Source organism: Lucilia sericata, unplaced genomic scaffold (assembly GCF_015586225.1).
Source record: "Lucilia sericata isolate MDLA Ls3-8-SP2 unplaced genomic scaffold, ASM1558622v1 Contig000064F_arrow, whole genome shotgun sequence".
In the NCBI taxonomy this organism is placed as follows: Eukaryota; Metazoa; Arthropoda; class Insecta; order Diptera; family Calliphoridae; genus Lucilia; species Lucilia sericata.
The window spans coordinates 736,888-757,116 of NW_023994099.1; the positions used below are offsets into that span (position 1 = coordinate 736,888).

The following is a 20,229-nucleotide window of genomic DNA, read 5'->3' on the forward strand; positions in this document are numbered from 1 at the left end:
TATAGATAGGATTCTACTCAGTATTTACGAGCAGAATGTCGACCCAATTATTAAAGTGGATTATCAGACATCGAGAATCCTTCTTATTAAAATTAGTTAAATCAGATAACAAATAAAGTTGATATGCATATTTTTTTCTATGAAAATAAATAAGAATATAAGTTTTATTCCATTTGTGTACTAGCTTCTTCAGAGTTGAAAATTTCCAAATAAAGGTTAGTTATTAAAAAAAAAAAACTCCAATTATGTATACAAACCACGTGAAACATTTCTGTAAAGTTAAATTAAATTTATTAAAATTTTTACGAAAAATTCTAAATAATTTAATCATTAACATTAAACTTTTACAATATTTCTAATTACACAATCTAACATATTTTTATTTTCATTTCTTTTTCTTTCAGAAACTGCTCCACCTCCATATCAAAGCCACAATATGAATCGAATCGAAGGTAATTCAAAAATAAATTAAGAAAAACTCCCATGATTGTCAGTTTTAATTTGACTCCAACAGGCGATAGGTCATTTTATTTGGAATTGAAGTACCTATTTCCATACTATATGTATATAGTTTCAAAAATTTGAAAATAGTTCTTAATAACCCAGGAAACAAATAACTTCCAAAGATGCGAAAAATAAGTGAAATTTTATAATTTTTGTCAAAGGAGGGGTTTAATTTTGTATGGTTCCAAATTCACTAACCTATACTTTGGTCTCTGGGTTAAAAATTTGTCGGCCTGTGTAATCAAGCAAAACACCCCACTTACCTTTAGATGAGCGTGCAAAAATTCTGTTTGTATACTTATTACGGTTTACATAAAAATATTTGCAAAAGAAAAATAATTAAATCAAATAAAAAATTATTATTATTTTGGGAAGAAGAAAAAAATGGTGGCGCCGATATTTGCTAAAGCAAACAAACAATACTGACGTCTACTTCCACCTTTGCACTGTTCCACACTTTGTCCCGAGTGCTGCCGCTAGTAGTAGAACGGGCGGGCGCTGCTGTTGATGTTTGTGTTTCTGCGTCGCTTGGTGTTGCTGGTATTTGTGCTGTTTGTTGCCCTAATTCTTTTCACACAACACGTACATTCATTCATTCTTTCATCCATACAAAAGTATGTGGCGATGGAACAAATGTGTATAAATTTGGTGGCGCCGCATTTATTATTCGCAAAAAAAATACAAAACAAACACACTCAGCAGTGTACTTTTTTGCTGCGAACATATACAAACAATGTTGTGTAAACTTGGATTTTATTTAAGTTTTTTTTTCTCACTGTACATTGCACGTCCTTCACATACAACCAGGGATGGAAAATCGAATTAATGTTCGATATCAAAATTAAGTGTCACTGTGTCTGTGAGAACGATCGTTCGCATATTTGGTCTTGCAAGTCAGATCATACACAATAGATTGTTACTACATATTTTCAACGTTTCAAACAAACCCTTCGTACGTATCAACTTTTCCATTTCTGACAAAAATATTTTATTGTTTGTTGCCATATCGTATGCTTTCAGATAGTAGTAGCACTTTTTGAAATAGAGACAAAATTAACAAATTGTTACAAAATTGACCGCAGACAGATATATTGTAATGCTCTGATTTGATCGAAATATTTTTTGGCACGCCATATGAACATTTTCCAAACAAACAGAAATTATTTTGTACCACTAATATTGTCGTAAATACGTACACACATACATATACTTATACTTATTTGATTCTTATTAAATCAAGGAATTTAGATATAAATAAAAAAGGATATATTAAAGGATATATTATTAATATTTAAATAAAATTAAATATTTTTATTTATTATTTATTTCGGTTTATTATGACATTGTTTGGAAAATTAAATAAATATTTAAATAAAATTAAATATTTTTATTTATTATTTATTTCGGTTTATTATGACATTGTTTGGAAGGACAAATATTTCCATTATGTATTTAGATTCTAAATTTTAGAATCAGTGCAGCCAGATGAGGGAATTTATCCCCAAATAGGGGATTTTTTATAGCAATTGGGGATAAAATTTTTGGTTTGGGGCTCTGGGGATTTGTTGGGGATGATCAAACAATTTTAGGGACTTTTTGGGGATACACATTTTTAACCTTTTTACTTTTTTATTTAAAATTGTATTTTATAACTTTTGAGATAATATTAGAAAATACTTAGTATTACAGTGTAAATCAAAACTGAACGTTGTTAAAGGTAACATATAACAAAATCTGTGATCACTTTTATTATTCACTAAAAAAAACTGTCTTTTTGATAGATAACATAAAAGTCTAATATTGCATATAAGGTAGAGAAAAACAATTTAATCTGAAATCACTTTTATTTCCCACAAAACCCCTATATTTTAGTGAAAACATATGTATAAACTTAAAATCTTAAAAACATGTAAGATAGTTGAGTAACTGTACATACATATAATAATAAATCATGAGTCGTACGTATGGACTTATGCATCGATCCTTTTGGAATGTAATACTAAAATAGGAAGAGGGAACTTAATTAGTTTTGCAATTTTATCCTAATACTATAACTTTTAAACGAATTATTGACAATAACCTGTTTTGTTCCATAAAAGAAATTTAATGCTTTTGGAGTTACACATTTTTAAATGTGAGACGGAAACATTTGACTGATATTCTAACATTTCATTGTCAAACAATACCAAATGTTTATTGAAAATTCCAACCATTTAGCACCAACCGAATGGACCTTATCGTGTTTTCAGCAAACAGACGTATAGACATGGGAAGATCATCAAAGTATCTAATAAGGAATAAAAATATATAAATTTTTCGATGATGGGGATTTTTGGGGATAAAAAATAATTATTTGGGGACGAGGACTAAAAAATCTATATAATATGTATTTTTAGAACATTCATCAGAGTAGGGAACACATTCACAATACTAAATACATTTAATAACCGTTCATTTTGTTAACTATGTAATTAAAACACATACTAAACTTATTTATATTATAATCTAAACAAATATTTTTTCTTTTAGGCGAAAATTCACAAAATTTAATAAACTCATCCTCGTTCGGAAGCACAGACCCAGAAAACATTCGACAAAACTATTCCGATCTACGTGTACGAGTTTCCGAATCAGTAACCACTGACGGTGAAGGTAATTTCGAAAAATCTATTTTATATCTAAAACTTTTTAAAATTTGTGCTAAAATTTATATATGTTTTATGAGGATAAACATTTATTTAAATATGTATCATGATTGTCCCTTAAAATAAATAGAAAATAATTGCATTTCCACATTTAGATTTCCTAGTTCCAACTGTTTGATTGAGAGCCATAATCAAAGTCAGGTTTAATTGAAATTGAAAAATTTTCCGTAGAACTTTTTGTAGGCGCAACTACGATATTGTTGTTGTTTCTGTTGTCTCTCTTCTTTGGAATGTATTTAGTATAATAAAATGTATTTAGATTTCGTGAATAGAATAGAAATTAATTCAGTATTTCAAATCAATTCAGCTGCTTGTCTAATTGATCTGTATCGGTTTCTCTTTCTGCAAATTCGGTTTTATTGCTGCTGCTTGTTCTGTTGTGTCTGTCAAGAACAAGTAGTTGCTATTTTTGTTGTTGTATTACAGCTCAAGCGCCGCATACAAATGAACCAAATGCTGTTGTTTGTTTGTTAAAAGAATGTCAAGATTAAGATTTGTCGTTGTTTTCTTATTATTGATGGATGGATAGGTAGATGTTGTATGAATATTGTTGTTGCTGTTGAAAATATCTATCGTCCCTATTTTAAAAATGAAATAACTATGCGCACAACAACAAACATTGTTGCCATTCATTGGCTTGTGTGTTTGACATCAACATCATTAACAAACAGCACAATGTACTTGACTTGGCTTTTAATCAGTTTGAAATTTCTATACGAGTACTTTAAGTTATAACTAATATAACGTTACTGCTGTTGATTTTTTAATTTTATTTTATTTAATATCTTTTTTAATGCACAAACTAAACTTGTTTTTTTTCTTCTTTTGCAAGAATATTGAATTTTTTATGAAATAAATAGAATAAGAGTGTAAGCAAGACAGGCTACAGATACAAACATGTACATGTATGTATGTACATATCGCTCAAGACCGGCATAAATCAAGAACTTCGTTTTGGGTAAAACAGCATTAAATGTTTTATGATATTTGAATACTTTTCTCATTTGAACTTAAACTAAATTTTTACTTATCAAATATGAATATGTATGTATGTATGTACATTGTACATACCTGATAACTTGAGTTTTAGTTTTGACGTTTACAACAAAAACAATTATTTTTCAGTAATTTGCCTAAAATTACGAATTTTTTGAGACCCATTTCGAAAAGATTGCAGATTTTAAAAATTATATAGGTGACTGCGATAAAGCAGCTGTTTATTTTTTATTTTTGTGTAGAGTATGTCATCTGTCAGAAGTTGTTATTGTTTACATTTTATGACTGTTAATTGTTTACATTTAAAGTGACATTATTGACAGTAAGGCTAGTCAATTTAAATTTATATTTTTACGTATATATCAAAGAAATTCACCGTAGAGAAAAACCCATGGTAAAATTTCTGGATAGAATAAAAACAACGATTTTTCAAACTTTCGTATGGATTTTCAAAATTTCTTCAGAATTTTGATCTCATAGACCTATGAAGGGAACGTTTCGATTGATCTAGTAACTACATAGTTGCACTTCTTTACTTCAGATATCCAGAAAAAACAGAGAAATGGTAACTCTAGTGCTCTCTAGTATCTGCACATACACATTCTCCTTCACACATCGATACAATTTAAAAGGCAAAGAGAACAAAACATGAAAATAAAACTCAACTAGCAAGAACAACATTACAAGTATCTGTGTGCCTACTTGGAATAATAATGTTTGTGTGTGTAAAAGACTGAGAGCCGCGACGGCAGCAATGAGTTTCGGCTCACTTGTTTGTTTATTTATTCAATGTTGTCGTCGTTTATCTTACGAATTTGTCGGCGTCAGCCCCACACAATAAACTCTGATGGCGGGGTTTCAAAGGGGATACTTGGGGGCTAGTAGTCATGTTTTCTTAGGCGCCAGGTTGCCGCGTCAAGTCGTCACTTTCTACAATATATTGATGATATTTTAACTTTTCAGCGATTGTGAGTGCGCGATTTTTTTTTTATTTCGTGTTTTTGTTTTTGTATGTTTTTATTTAATTTTTCTTTTTATTTATTTCAACCAAATATTAAGTACAATAAAAAATGTATGGCCCTCTTCCTCATGGTTTTTTGGGTTATTTATTTTAGTTCTTGGAATTTTGAGGTGTGCGGCGGTTAATAGAAAAATAAATATTTCACAATTAATTAAATGTCTGTAAAGTTAGAAAATAATCAACTTTTGCTTTTACGGTTGAAGAGCGATGATCGTTTAAACTTGACCGATCTCCCATTTTTATTTTCTGAACCGATCTTGCAAATAAAAATATACACATACATATGTATGGTATGTAAGTACAATTGTCTGCATGGAGCACATGTTATTTAACAATAGTACTAAATGATAAAATTATATTGTTATTGTATTTTGCTGCTATAAAAGATAATAAAATACATATCTGAGGTCACAATAAATATTGTTAAAATTTAATTGTTGCTACTTATACACATTTTTAAATTATTGTTGCTACATATACACATTTTTAAATTATTTGTTTTAACAGGCGGTTTCTTTAAATCTTACATTTAACAGTTCATCAAGATTTTTAATTTTACCCATGGGTGCTGTGTGTTTAATTTAACTGTATATACTCTTTCTTAATTTTACACGGTCCCTGTGTCTTCTTATCATTATTTTTTTTAGTTTTTTTTTTTTTTTTTTGGTTTGGACGATGGATGATCTCAATGGTTTGATCACGTTTTAAAAATATAGATTTTTTTCACGATTATCAAATTTGACTTTGTTTACATGTACATATGTACGTACCTAGGTATACAGTTAGAATTTCAATCTGTATATTATTCGAATATTCTCTTTATTGATATGATTAGATTTTATTATTTTTACTAAATTTAATTTTAGTTGTAATGCCCACCTCCCAACAAAGTAAAATCTTAAGACGATTTTGCTACACCCGTCTGTCTGTTAAGGACCTAGAGAACGGGAACCAAGAAATGAAATAATTTAAAAATATACAAAATCGGTGGACCACTTTCTTAGAAGAATACCTCTTATGCGGTGCGTACTAATGTACTAACTACAAGAAAAATAAAAAAATATTTTTGAGATCTGGGATCTGAGGCGCAGAGATGGAAAATCGTTGTTTTTTAGTAATCAGCTCAAAAAAGGTAATTTTGGATATTACTTTATACTGAGGTCAAGATTTTTAAGCTCTTCTAGGGAACTTGGAACCATTCAAAAAAAATATTATTTTATTTTTGTCATGTTCAGTACATTAATACCCATCGATTGAGAGGTATTCCTATGTACATGAGATTTTTTGAAATTACTCTAATGAATAATTAGTTCCTTATTACAATTTATCAAAAGTTTATAAAGAATATTTTCATACAAAATGTATTCTATAAACCTTTGATAAATGATTATGAATAAGACCCCTAATATTTAAAACCTTTTTTTGCATTCCTCATAATTTTTTGTTTGCAAAATTCTATGTAGGAAAACATTATTTCTAAATAAGAAATAGAAAAATAATTAATAAAATTAATTTATTTTGAATATTTTTGTTGTTGTAAATGATTGTGATTTTTTGACGCCTAAGTGTTTTTTATATTGTTTATTTATTAGTTTGTATTTATGTGTGTTTGTGTATAAGTGTTTATTAAATAATGAATAAATATATTTTTGTTTTTGCAAATAATTTGTTTAAATTAAACTGGCGCCAGACATTTTTATAACTAAACTAGTGGCTAAACTCGCAAAATAAAATAAAAAAAAAAAACAATTTGTAGAAACGAATTAATAAGAGAATATTTGAATAAAATAAAATAATTTATAAACAATTATTTTATATTTTTTAAAAGGAAATCAAAGATTAAATATTTATTTATTTTTTCTTATTAATTTAATTTTTTGATGTGTTAAATACTCGCTTTATTCACGATTTCAAATAAAGTTTTATAATGCCGACATTTCTTTCCGTTCTGAATAAAATGTGCAAAAGTATTCGCATGACCAAAGTTACAATTCATGAAATTTAATAAAAAAAAAATAATGTCCAGTAAATAATACTTTGTTGTTTCGGAATGACGACAGTTGAATCTAAAGTGATAAGTATTTTAATTTTTATTTTTGATTTTTATTATTATTTTTTATTTTTGCTATTTTAAGGTGCGCCACAGTCTTGAAATATTTTATGTTTTTTGTTGTTATTGCACTTTGTGTGTGTATGTCATTGTATAATTAAGAATATAAACAATAAAAACATTTATATAATATTTATAAATTGACGCCAGGCCAGTCAGTCAATTTCAAATATTTTCTGAACTTTCTATTACTCTTACTTAAAATGTAGTGTATAAATAACATAAAATTAGTTAAATTAGATGGGTCTATTTTAGTAATATGTAATTAAGGTTTAAAGAGATTGTCACTATCAGTACAAGATTCAAATAATAACTTTTGACAAACCAATAATAAGCTGAAGAGTTGTTTTCTTTTTATTGGCGGCAACGGAAGCATTTTGAACGCACTATTTGCTTGTTTTACCTTACCTTTTTCAAATTTAAAGAAAAACAGTTCTGATTAGAATTACATATCAGTTGGAGTTATAAATTATTATAAATTCAATATTTAAAATGAATAAGGTCAACACCATTTGTAATGCAATTTGAAACTTGTGGAATATATAAAATATTACATATGTAATAGTTCCTTTCAGTGTCCGGGGATAGAATGTAGGTTATAAGCCTGTTGGATGGACATTATAGAAGAATCTGAAGTTAAAAGTACTTATGTACATTGTACATATATGTATTCAAATTTTTTATTAATTTTGTGGTATCACAAAAGTGTCTCACTGTGTATAAATTGTTTTGTATATTACAGCATTTGTTATTTTTAGAATTTTGTGGTGTTGGTGTTTCATTTTATTTACATGTTTTAGTTTTTCAATATGTAGTTAGTCCATATAAGAATGAACAAAAAATAAACGCCGAAATGATAAGAAATTAAAGATCCATTATACTGAAATTAATAAAATTTCTTTTAATTTGTATAATTCGGTTCACAAATACATATGTATTTATTAAGGTTATCGAAATGACTTTAAACCGGTTAAAACCCATTTTTTTTTTTTTTTTTTGGTTTTCTAAAGATGTTTTTTCATTTTTACTAATAAAGATGGAAAGCTGAACTAATTATTTTAACAACTCGATAACATTAGAGGCAAGTACTTAGCACTCTCACTTACAAATAAGTTCTTAAATAAGTACTTACAAATAGGGAGTTAAAACTTTGTTTTGTTTTACGCACAAACAAAAATTACCGACACAGAATACGAATATAATTTATTTAAATATATTTTTTTACGCATACTTATGAATGTAAGTTTAAATGTAGAATATACATTCATACATTAATACCCAGCATTTCGGTAGAGTCTTTGCAACCGAAAACTGCAGTCATTTCCATTAACTTCTGACCACCTGATTGGATCTAATTCATTACAATATCCAGACTAGACAATTCAAAAAATTTAAGCGAAAAGGTACATACATTGCCATGCATTGGCTCCTTTTTACTAGCTTTCTGGCTGTCTCTTTGTAATCTAAGGATGACTTCCTCCTAAGACAAGCACACGTTAATGTAGCTAGACACCTGGGTAGACTGTCTCCTCGACTGTCTCTCGGCTGGATACATAACAACCACACGAACGAGCAGATACCTTGCAGTTTTACAGTTATACAAAATACGAAAATGTTTCCAGAAATTAATTACTTCATTTAATCCAAGTCTGTGATCAATTACTTACTTAATATATTACAGGTAATCTAGTGTGTAATCACATTAGTCTTTCTGCAGAGTAGATATTTTATTTTGATTTTACATTTAATTTTTTCATCGGCAGTGATCACGAATTCCTAACAAAATCACAAAGAACTGTTGGGTATTGTCTTGACTCGCCTTTTTAACGTTAGAGTGCGAGTAAAAGTATCTATTGTGTGTTTGTACCCACCCGGTGTCTTTGTATGTTTGTACAAGTATGTGCATTGTGTTGTACTTCCAATTGCAATTTTTTTCTTTTGTATTCTTTTTTACTTATTTTGTTGTTATTATTTTATACACACATTCAAATATCGTGAGTTATTTGCATTAAGTATGATGATGATTGAAAAATGAAATAATGATGAAACTGCAAATGACTATGACTGCTTTTTAGTTGTGGCGACACAAGTTCCGGCGCTAACTAATATGGCGCCTAATGTTATTATTATTGTTTTTTATATGTGTATACATATGTATGTAGTATATGTGTGTGTTATTTATGATAATGCATAGAATAAAATTGTAATAGTCGCATATTTGTTGTATAGGTAAATGGGCAAGTCTAACCGGCTTAATTGGGTCGTGTTAATACAATTTATTCCTCAAATTCTTCTTAACGAAAGAAATTAAAAAAGCGTAATTTTATTTGGAAATGAATTAATAAAAAATAAACACAATAATACGCTTTCAAAGAAGTAGTGAACCAAAACCACAAAGGAACATATGTATGTACGTAATAGACATTAGGGTGGCCTTAACAAACCGTGTAGACATTATTTTTAGTAAATGATGTATGTATATCTATTTGTTTAAAACGTCCCAGCAGTTTGACGAGACAGTCCCGAACTACATATTTAACCTACCACTTAGGGTTACCCCTAGCCACCGACTGTCCAAGTGACTAGTTATTTTAACATGTGCTTGTCGTACGAAGAAGTCAATCGTTACCCCATATATTACGAAGAGACAGACAAAAAAAGCTTAAGTTAGTTTTTTAGCGTCCCCTCTATCGTTTACAAAGAGTACATCCGCAACGAAAGGCGAATTAGACCCAACCAGGTGGTTAGACGTTAGTGGAAATCACTGTCTATTTCGGATGCATTGACTCTGTCGAACTGCTGGGGTATGTATGTATACCCAGGAAAAACTTACATTGAAAAGTAATGAGTTAAAAAGCTAATAAAATCTCTTTTCACTACTTCTTCATTAGCATTTTAAGTAATTATTTTAACACGGTGATGTCATTTGAGGCAAGTACTTCCACGCTCGCTTACAAAAAGGACGTTAAAGAAGAACTTGCAATTTCTCTTACAAAAAGTTGTTTAGTAAGTTGTTTTATTTTTTCATAATAAAAGGAGCCAGCTAGAATACGAACCAGGGAATTCGGTTTGTTAGACAAATGTTCTACTCACTGCTTAGCTATTTTATTGCGCGTCAAATAATGGTTTTCACATACAAATTTAATTTTGTTTTCTTTATTGTAAAGCATAATTCTTAAGTCGCAATCAAATAAAATGTGCAAACAAAATGACAAAGCCGAAAATAAAGTACTTCGATATCAGATTATAAGAAAGTCATCACTAGCAGTCGATAAGTAGTACTCATTGAAAAGAATGTGGTTATGGAAGTACAAACCATTACCGAGTTTTTGCTAGGTACTTTACCGAGGAACGCTCGGGAATAAATGATACTTTATATGATATGGATTAAATTATTGCCCTAATATGGATACATAATTATATACATCCATATGTACATATTTTTGTACAATAATATTTTTATAGTGCCGGCACTATTATAAACACTATAAAAACACCACGCGTTTCTAATTTATTGGTTGCTCTCAATTGTAGCAAAACGAAATAAAAAACTCAAGTTTCATGTTTTTTTTAACATTCTTTTTAATGTTTAGTTTTTATAAAAATTTGTTTGTAGATTGTTTTACAAATGAAAATGTACCAAAATTTAATAAATTTAAAATTTGTTTATCACAATTTAAAAAGTTTGAAATTGGAGCTTTGGAACTGCCGTCTGAAAAATTTTTGGGACAACAAAAACTTCACCCGTCTTATTATGAACTTCGCAAAAATAGACGGGGGAGGTCAATATACTTAACTTTATTTTTCCAAGTACTTTATAAAGTAATAAATAATAATTTTCTAATATAAGGTTCAAAAATTCAATAGACACGGAAACACTTTGAAATTTTCCACAATTCTAAAAAAGTAAAAAGAAATAAATGAAAATATAGAAATGTATAATTTTACTTTATAGAGACAAGAGGAGAGGAATAATTCAAGATACGAAAAGATATTTTCTTTCTTTTTTTTTTTTGACTCACAGAATGTTCAGAGACGTTAACGACGACCGACCGATTGTGATGGCTGGCTGAGCTACATCATCGTTAAATTTAGAATTATTTTTATCTGTGTATCTCCTCGATGTTGTCGTATTAATAATTATTATTGTTGTTCTTTTGGTTGTTGTTATAATTTTGTTGTAGTCTTTTGACCACTTTATCACATTGTAATTTAGACAACAACAATAACATCGAATGTAATTTACATTAACATGGTGTTGTCTACGAATGTGTAAAATATTTACTTAATTCGGTACAATTGGAAAAACATCGACTAAAAAATGCATTATTTTTCATATGAAAACACACTTATTATTATTCATATATGAAATGAGATTTTTTCCTAAAAAAACCACACACAGCACACACACAATTTCAAACTTAAATTTTGCACATTAAAACAAAACGAAATGTTTAAATTTTATGTCCACATTTTTAATTCATCCCATTAAAAATTAACATTAAAACATTCGGCATTTTCAAAGATAACAATAAATCTTAAACTACTTAGGTTATTTTTTGTTATTGTATTACTATTATTATTTTTTTTTATTTCACTATTTTTTCTTTCCTTCTTTCTCTATTATTCAATACAACTACATAAACATGTATACAAATATACAAACATATGTACATAAATATAAACAACGTGAATATGAACAAAATTTTAAACAAAATTGAGATTTATACACCTAACAACAAAAAAATTAATGCATATGAAGTACAATATCACACATTCACTTGAAGACTGGCATAACTCAAAAATTATTTCTGAATCTTCACGAACTAACGGAAGAAATTTATGTTATTTAAGATGTTGATATTAAATATAGTCCCTCGATATGTATAGGTATTGAAAAAAAAAATAAGTTTAATTTCATCTTGATATCAACAGATCTAAGAAATTCAATTAATTGGCTTTTAATTATTTTATAATTTATTTATTTTAAATTTTGAATTAGTCCATATCGTTATGTGTGTGGATGTTTTTTCGTTATTTGCTGTATAATGTCTAGTAGAAGCAAAAGCAAACAAAATCAATGATTGACTGACCGGTTGTACAGGTTTTATTTATTATTTTTTATATTAACTTAATATTAGAAGAACAATTTGCGGTTAAGACATTCACTCCCCTTTCCCTTCCATACTCACATCCATATTTAAGCCGACTGCTTGAAAAGTTATGGTGATCCATTCTAAAAGTTCTATATACATATGTGTGTACATACTTATATATCAAATTTAAACTCATTTATACTTATTTAAAAGGTATATTATTACGCGACATTCAATCAATTCAATTTTAAATAAAAAAAACACGTTAAAATGCACTTGCAGATACAAATTGCTATGGCGGCTATTCAAACATTAAAGACAAGTTAGTAAAAATTTATAATTTTGTGAACCCTTTAAAAAAAGTATATTTTTATAAATAAATTTTTATATATAAGAGTTGCAAAATGTTTTAAAAATTTATATATAGTATTTTAATAATTCAAATTCAATACAAAATTTATTGGAAGAAGTACATAGTAAATTGTTTCCAATACATTCATATATAATATTCTTATTTTAAGGAAGAGCAACAATAACATAACCAAATTGAATTATTCAGAAATATAATTTTTATTCTCTCAGTGTCTCTTTATTTAAACTTTAATTCTCAGACACAAGTTTGTATATGTACACGTTCAAACATACATTCATACATGTATTAATTGAAAACATTATTATTTTTTTGCAGCACTTGTTTTGCGATTTTATTTCAATGTTTACGTAACATGATGGCGCCAAAATTATTGCCATTTGAAAAATGAATAAAAACAAATTAAGAATATTTCTGTTTTATTAGGCTGTTCTGAATCTTAAATATGTTTCGACCATGGATGGAAAACTTGTTGCTATTGTACTTTGGTACATACTTACATACTATTCGATACTCTCACACGACTAATGCAAACAATAATTTTTCTCAAATAATTTTCACTTTTTTAAATGTGTAGAAATAGCTAACAACAATTAAAATTAGTTAGAGTTCTTGTTTGTCAGGCCGGAGGTTGTGGGTGTAATTCCTAGAGACACTTGAAAAGGAACGCACAACCTAGGTGTATTTCTTTGACATACATCCATACATTTCTTTAAAATACATCCTACTTTCAAATTTAAATATCTAAAGAAATTAGGTCCATTATGTCAACTTATAATACTGAAAGCTTCGAGTTTCGAGCTACATACAAATGCATACATATTTACCTATTATATAGCAGTGTCAAATATAAATGATCAGCTCTGTCAAGCCCTAACTTACATGTAATAATTTGAGTTCAATTATAATAAGTTTAGCACATATTAAACGTTTAATTTGTTTCTGTTTTTGATAATGAACATGATTTATAATTTTATTTATAGCTCATGATCCAATAAGAGCTTTATTTTGTTGATATTTGTATATAAAATAAATAATTATTTTGAAAATGATCTCAAGATTGTGAAAATAAAATGTCATGACCTTTGAACCCTTGCTAAAATTGTGGAATTATATGATGCACATGTTTACAGGGGATAGTTTTGGTATTACCTATATGAATCATGTACTCCAATTAATCTTGCAAGGTTATTTATAAAAAAAATTTTATTTTATTAACGGTTTATCAATCAAATTTTGTATGGAAATTTTGTTTTTTAAACCTTGTATAAAATAAAATGTTGTTTATCAATAAGGGGATATAAATTTTTTCATATTTCAACAAATGTATTCTGTAAATTTATTGTATTCTGTAAAATTATCCAAATTTGTTCATATTCTTTTAATTTATAAAACCAATAATTGAATATGTTATTTTATTTTAATTTACAGATCGCCGATGTTCTCCAAATTGGTGTGAAGTTGCATATTGGGAAATGGCACAGCGTGTGGGTGAACGATTTCCAGCTGATACACCGACTATAAACATATTTTCCGATAAACCGTATACATCAACTGGTGACCATAAAGATGGAATGTGTCTGAAGGAATTAATTGAAAAACGTACAACACCTTCGCCCGACGATGTGCAATACACGAGACAAAAAATTGGCCTAGGTATTTACGATTGTTATCATAAGTTCTGAAAGCAATTCAATTTACATTTGTATGCTTATTTTTTATATTTCTCTAGGTGTAACTCTAAGTCAAGAATCTGATGGTGTGTGGCTGTATAATCGTTCGACTGTACCTATATTTGTATACTCTCCTACTTTGACTGAAAGTTGGTATCGAGTTTGTCGCGTTGAACCCGGAGACTGTCTGAGAGCCTTTGACAAATACAGGTATGATGCATAGATTAAGCATTTAAATCATTTTAAGTTTTTACAATATTTTTATTTATTTTAGGGCTCAAAACTTGGAACATCCTGGCCAATTACCAGGCGTACAAACCGGACCTATCGACAAATTCAGTATGCGCATCAGTTTTGGCAAAGGCTGGGGTTGTTATTACAAACGTCCTGACATCACACTCTGCCCTTGCTGGCTGGAGGTGCTTTTCAAACCTCAACGGTGACAGGCATTGCAGCTGGCAAACGGTGAAAAATCTGTGTCATTGGAATCAACGGCAAGAACGGAACGTAAAAACCGTCAAGCAGTTACCTCCAATAGTAAATCGGCAGTAATGATAGAAATAATCAAAACAGCAAAATTGCAACCGCGACAACGAGTGAAAAGAGATGATGAAAATGGTCTCTGTCGCAGTACCGCTACCATCGAAACTAAAGCTCGTAAAAAGCAATGGTCGTCTACAATTTTTATTGGTCATAAGTATTCAATACATCAGTGTAAGCTTCTAAAGCTTAAACTACAAACCACCCTAGTCAAATTGATCAAATGTCTTCTGCTGGAAAATGGATCGATTTCGAGAAATAACAAAATGGCCATGTGATTGCAAGAATTCACAAAAAACGGAGAAACAAGAACAAATGAATACATGAAATAAATAAAACAAACATCAACCACAACTTCAAAAAAGAAAAATAATCAACTCAAGGACTGGAATTATAATTTATAGGATGTTTTTTCTTTTTGTGTTTCAACTTTACATCAGCGATAAACAAACAGATATACGAGTACGAATAGGCTATACAAACATTAATAAATAATTAATTGATTACTAAATTAATTAATTATTTAGTTGTAGACTTTTCTGCAAGAAAACGGTTAAACTGTTTAAAATGGAAATCCTGTGATCCAAGTAACAAAATAAATTTATAAAGAAAAAAAATAAACAAATTAATTTATATATTAAGTACAACTCTACTAATTTTTCTGCTAAAATCAATTGGTTCTATTTACTATTTGCACATACAAAACGACGATAAAGAACAGGTTAACGTTACACTTAAATTCCATATTTAATTTTAAAAAAATTCAAAATGTTTTCAGAGTATCTTTATAAATACATACATATGAATGTATGTATCTATATATGTATTTGTGTTTGTATGTACTCGTGTGTGCATTGTAGTTATGTTTATTTAAGTATTGATACTCTGCTGGCCAGATATCAAATTTATTCTTTTTTTGCAAATTGCGTATCACTTTTTTTACCACTGTAACGCCATCTACATATAATGCTAAAGAACGCTTCGCGTTAATTGTGTTAACCATTGCTGTTACGACTCTACAGTTCAAAACAATATAGAAATCGGAACTTTTAGAATCTAGATGTGTCCTTAATTTCTCTATCAAAGACTGTCCGATACGAAAGGGTCATTCGGTCCAGAATACAGTAATTCGCCCCTATTGTTAAAAACAACATTCAGATTTTTTAACAAAAAATGCATTTATGAAAAACAATCGATAGTTGGCGGAGTTAACTATTGTTAAACACATTACGTTCAGTTTCACTGAGTAAAATTGTATTTAACTAGCTAGGAAGAGAGGAGAAGGCAGAAATATCATTGTGACGTTGTTATTAAAATATTTTTCTAAATTTGAATTATTTCTTTTTTTTTATTATTGTTTTCATTTAATTTAAAAAATGATCATATACGAACATTGTTTTATTTTATGTTGATATGCATCATTTTCTGTTCTATGTTTATGAATTGAACTCTTTTATTTATATTTTTCTAAAGATACTTTCACATTGTTCAAATATTTAAAAACAACACAATATGTAGGAATTTGCTTTAAATATTAGTTAAATATGTATCTTAATAATGTGAACGTAACTTAAGTTATCTTTTTCCAATTTTATGTTTATTCTAGTCATTATACATGTTTAGCCATTGTATGTTGTCCTTCAAAGGCATAATTTCATAATCATTATACGAATCTTAATTGCAAAAGTGTATGCGATTCTAAATTTCTTTGCAAAGATACTCACTTGCATTTCATTCAAAGCGGAAATGCAAAATGAGATACTGTCATTCATCCATAGCAGTAAATAGAAATAATATTTTATTATACATCGTCCTGCCGATAGCCTTAAATCAGACGAATATTATGTTAAGAAGGATATTTTAATAAATATATTAAAATATATTATTGGAGTCATATGTTGTGAGATAAAGTAAAAAGAATGTTGTTTTTACAAATTACAGACTCTGGGGGTAATTATAACTTTGATATATTTTTGAAATTTTCATAAAAAGTAATGACTCAAAATAGCATTTTCGTTGTTAGTTAGTGGACCAGTGAATGCTTCGTAGAGATTCGACAAATTTTAGTTCAACTCTGATTGATAAAACCACATATAGAATCGAGTAGTAATGAGTATTTAAAAAAAAAAAAATAAATGGAAAAGGAAAAATTAAAAAAAAAATTCATTCCATTACTTTATTAATTAGTAACAAATCCATTTGATTGGATTTATATAAAACATTAATGTAAATAACGCGAATATTTTAGAAAACCACACACATGTTCGTACATACATACACGAAATTAATCGGAACTCTCTAACGATTTTGAATAAAACCCAGTTTTTTCATAAAAATAAATAATTAAATAAAAGAACTATCGTTTTTATTTTTCCGAAAAACTAAATAAAAATGTCGACTAAATTAATGCGATCGTCAATTCCTGATATTATTTTTTTTAATATTATAACTAATAGTTAACTTTTTGTATTATTTTTATTTATTGAGAGAACAAGCAAAATTGAAACTTTAAAATAAATACCATTGAAAATCCATTATGAAAATTATAAATTAGTTAAACTAAATTAGATAAATAATAAAAAACGATAAATTTCATACCAGGTTGTTTGTGCATTTGGCGCATGCACTTGTATTCAAATGTCAATCAAGAACTTTGTGTGAAACGGATCAATAAATTATATTCCAAATTGTATTTTAATTGTATAAAATATAATAAATAAATATAAAAAAATAAATAAAACCATTTTCATTAAAATAAAGAAATTGCGAAAATAAATTAACTAAACTAAATGTACGGCTATTGTTAAGTTTTAAGAAATTTTGTACAATAAATGAAATTGAAAACAAAAATATATACCATTAAAAACAAAAACAAAAATACTATATATGTATATTAATGCACACAAATGTCTTTTTCTTGAACTACTCATAATGGAATAAGTAATACAGACAAACATTTCTAATAAAGAAATCGGCTATGACGAATGCTCGGCATAATTATTTTGTTAAAATTTCAACTCCTTTATCTGTATATCTGCGGCCAAAACACCGATTTTGGGAGATATTTTTTGATAGATCGAAAACTTCAAAAAAAGAAAACGACGAATTCTTCCGGAATGAAACCACATTCGGTTTTTAAAGTGGAATTAAAATTTGTATGTAATTAATGTTTTTTCTTAAAGATTCAATAACAAGAACCTTTACTAAAATACGATTCTGGTTTTAAAAGCTAAACAGAATCAATTTTAAATATGTAATATTAATATATTTTTTTGTGAACTATCTACATAATTCGGAATTTGGAGAAGCTAAAACAAAATCGATCGGAATAAAAAAACGGAATTTAAACCATTCCGATCGAAATGTATGACAGACCTAATAACTTGTTTAATGACTAATGTTGGTACTTATGTATGTATGTATAACTTTCGTAATATAGCGTTCTAAAGAGTTAATGATAGAATTTTTGTTTTTGCACCATTTTCTTAGAAAAAATATCACTTTGATAATGCGCAAAGCAAAAAAAATTAAAAAGTGCATCTTTGGATTACTATACTACAGCACACAGTGGGGCAGAATGGAAATTTTTTGGAAATAAATCTGGCATTTCTAAACGGCTGATCCGATCGGGATAAAATTTGGCGTGAGCGTAGCCAAGGAGTATTCGAGTTTAAGTTTTGAAGATGAACCCTGCAGATGCCCCAGGGACGGCGCTGTGGCGGCTCAAAGTAGGGTACCTACGACATGTAAAATTTTTAAACTCGTGCCATTTTTTTGTTTTTCACCCAAATACAAAGATTTTTATATTTTGTGAAAGCGCTCGACGAGATCTTGAAAAATATGCTTGGACATACTACTTATCTCTTATAATATCCGAGTTATAGGCATTTAAAAATTTAGTGATACAAAATTTACCACACCTTGGTCCGCCTTTTTTTGAATACCGGGCGTAATTTTGGACCAAATGGACTCAAAAAATTTCCAATAATATACAAAAAATTTCAGATCAATATTGTTTACAGATCCAAAAATATACGTTTTTTAATTTAAAAATTCAAAAAATTTTAGATTTTTGCCGTTTTTTTGCCAAAAATGTGTCTTAACTCTTTTATTAATAAAATAAAATTTTTATTAAGAACATATAACAATTTTATAGTTTTCTAAAAGGTATCTTTACGCAGAACGCTTTGGCGTAAAAAACTTGTCCTATTTTTTGAAAATGTTGCCACTGCGTCCTTCCGAATATGACCTATTTTTTATCAAAACTTCAACTTTGGGCGACATGTTCTAAAATCCCAAAGCTGGGATCAGAAAACTGAAAGCAGTTTTGGAAACCTCAATATGTTTTCTATTTACTCCAAAAGTATTTTCCCAGCCCTGAAAGAAATGTGGACCCTATGGGCAAAAAAGTAAAAAATCCCATTTTTGGGATTTTCATTCCTATTTTTGGGAATTGCGGGATGCCCTTTGACCTTTTCAATTTTTTTTTTGCATATTCTTATTTGAAATGACAAATTTAACAAGCGTTGAAAATTTCATTGAGTTTTGTTCATAAATAAAGATTTTGTCATATATTACATATTTGTTTTATTTCTAAAACTATGATTTATATCAAAATTTTAATAGGATCGCAGATAGCTACAACAATTTAGTCCATATTTATCCCTTAATATCATTTTTTAGTTAGATATGGAAATTCTCGACCCTTTACAAAAAATTTCAAGCCAATATCTCAATTACATTCAAAAATATGTTCATTTAAACCTGTGTCCTTTAATTTCATCTTTTTCATATTTTAGTATTAAGTATGACAGAACATACATTTGGTGTTGAATAAAATATTTGGACAATTTTTAAAAATTATTTAGTTAATTATTTTATTATAATATTGTATATAAAATAAAAAAAATTATAATTTTATTATGAGCCACGCACAACAACACCTAAATCACCCCACACAAATTACCTTTCCCACCCACCGAAATATAAAACACAATTTAATACAATATCATCAGTTAGTATAATAGCTTTTTTTATTTGAACTGTTTATCTTAAACATAATACAATTAATTCTTACAACCTACTTATATAGTTAATTCCTAACACTACTTATTTTCTATAAAATAATCTGTCATATCGGTATACATATCCAGAAGGTAATATAAGTCCTTTAAATCTTCCTTGTTTTGAGATGATAGAGTTTCATAACAAATC

The 20,229-nt window shown here is 28.2% G+C and overlaps 1 protein-coding gene across 1 annotated transcript in view; it reads left to right on the forward strand.

Annotated features, from left to right (window-relative positions):
* The window catches only part of LOC119616289, a 41,156-nt gene extending 23,240 nt beyond the window's left edge, over positions 1 to 17,916 (forward strand). Inside the window, exons 3-7 of the mRNA XM_037972635.1 lie at positions 405 to 452; positions 3,034 to 3,156; positions 14,234 to 14,458; positions 14,535 to 14,685; positions 14,750 to 17,916. Coding sequence (XP_037828563.1) covers positions 405 to 452; positions 3,034 to 3,156; positions 14,234 to 14,458; positions 14,535 to 14,685; positions 14,750 to 14,918 — 716 coding nt within the window. The 3' untranslated portion in view covers positions 14,919 to 17,916. The remainder of the gene's footprint in view (positions 1 to 404; positions 453 to 3,033; positions 3,157 to 14,233; positions 14,459 to 14,534; positions 14,686 to 14,749) is intronic.
* Positions 17,917 to 20,229: the final 2,313 nt, after the last annotated feature.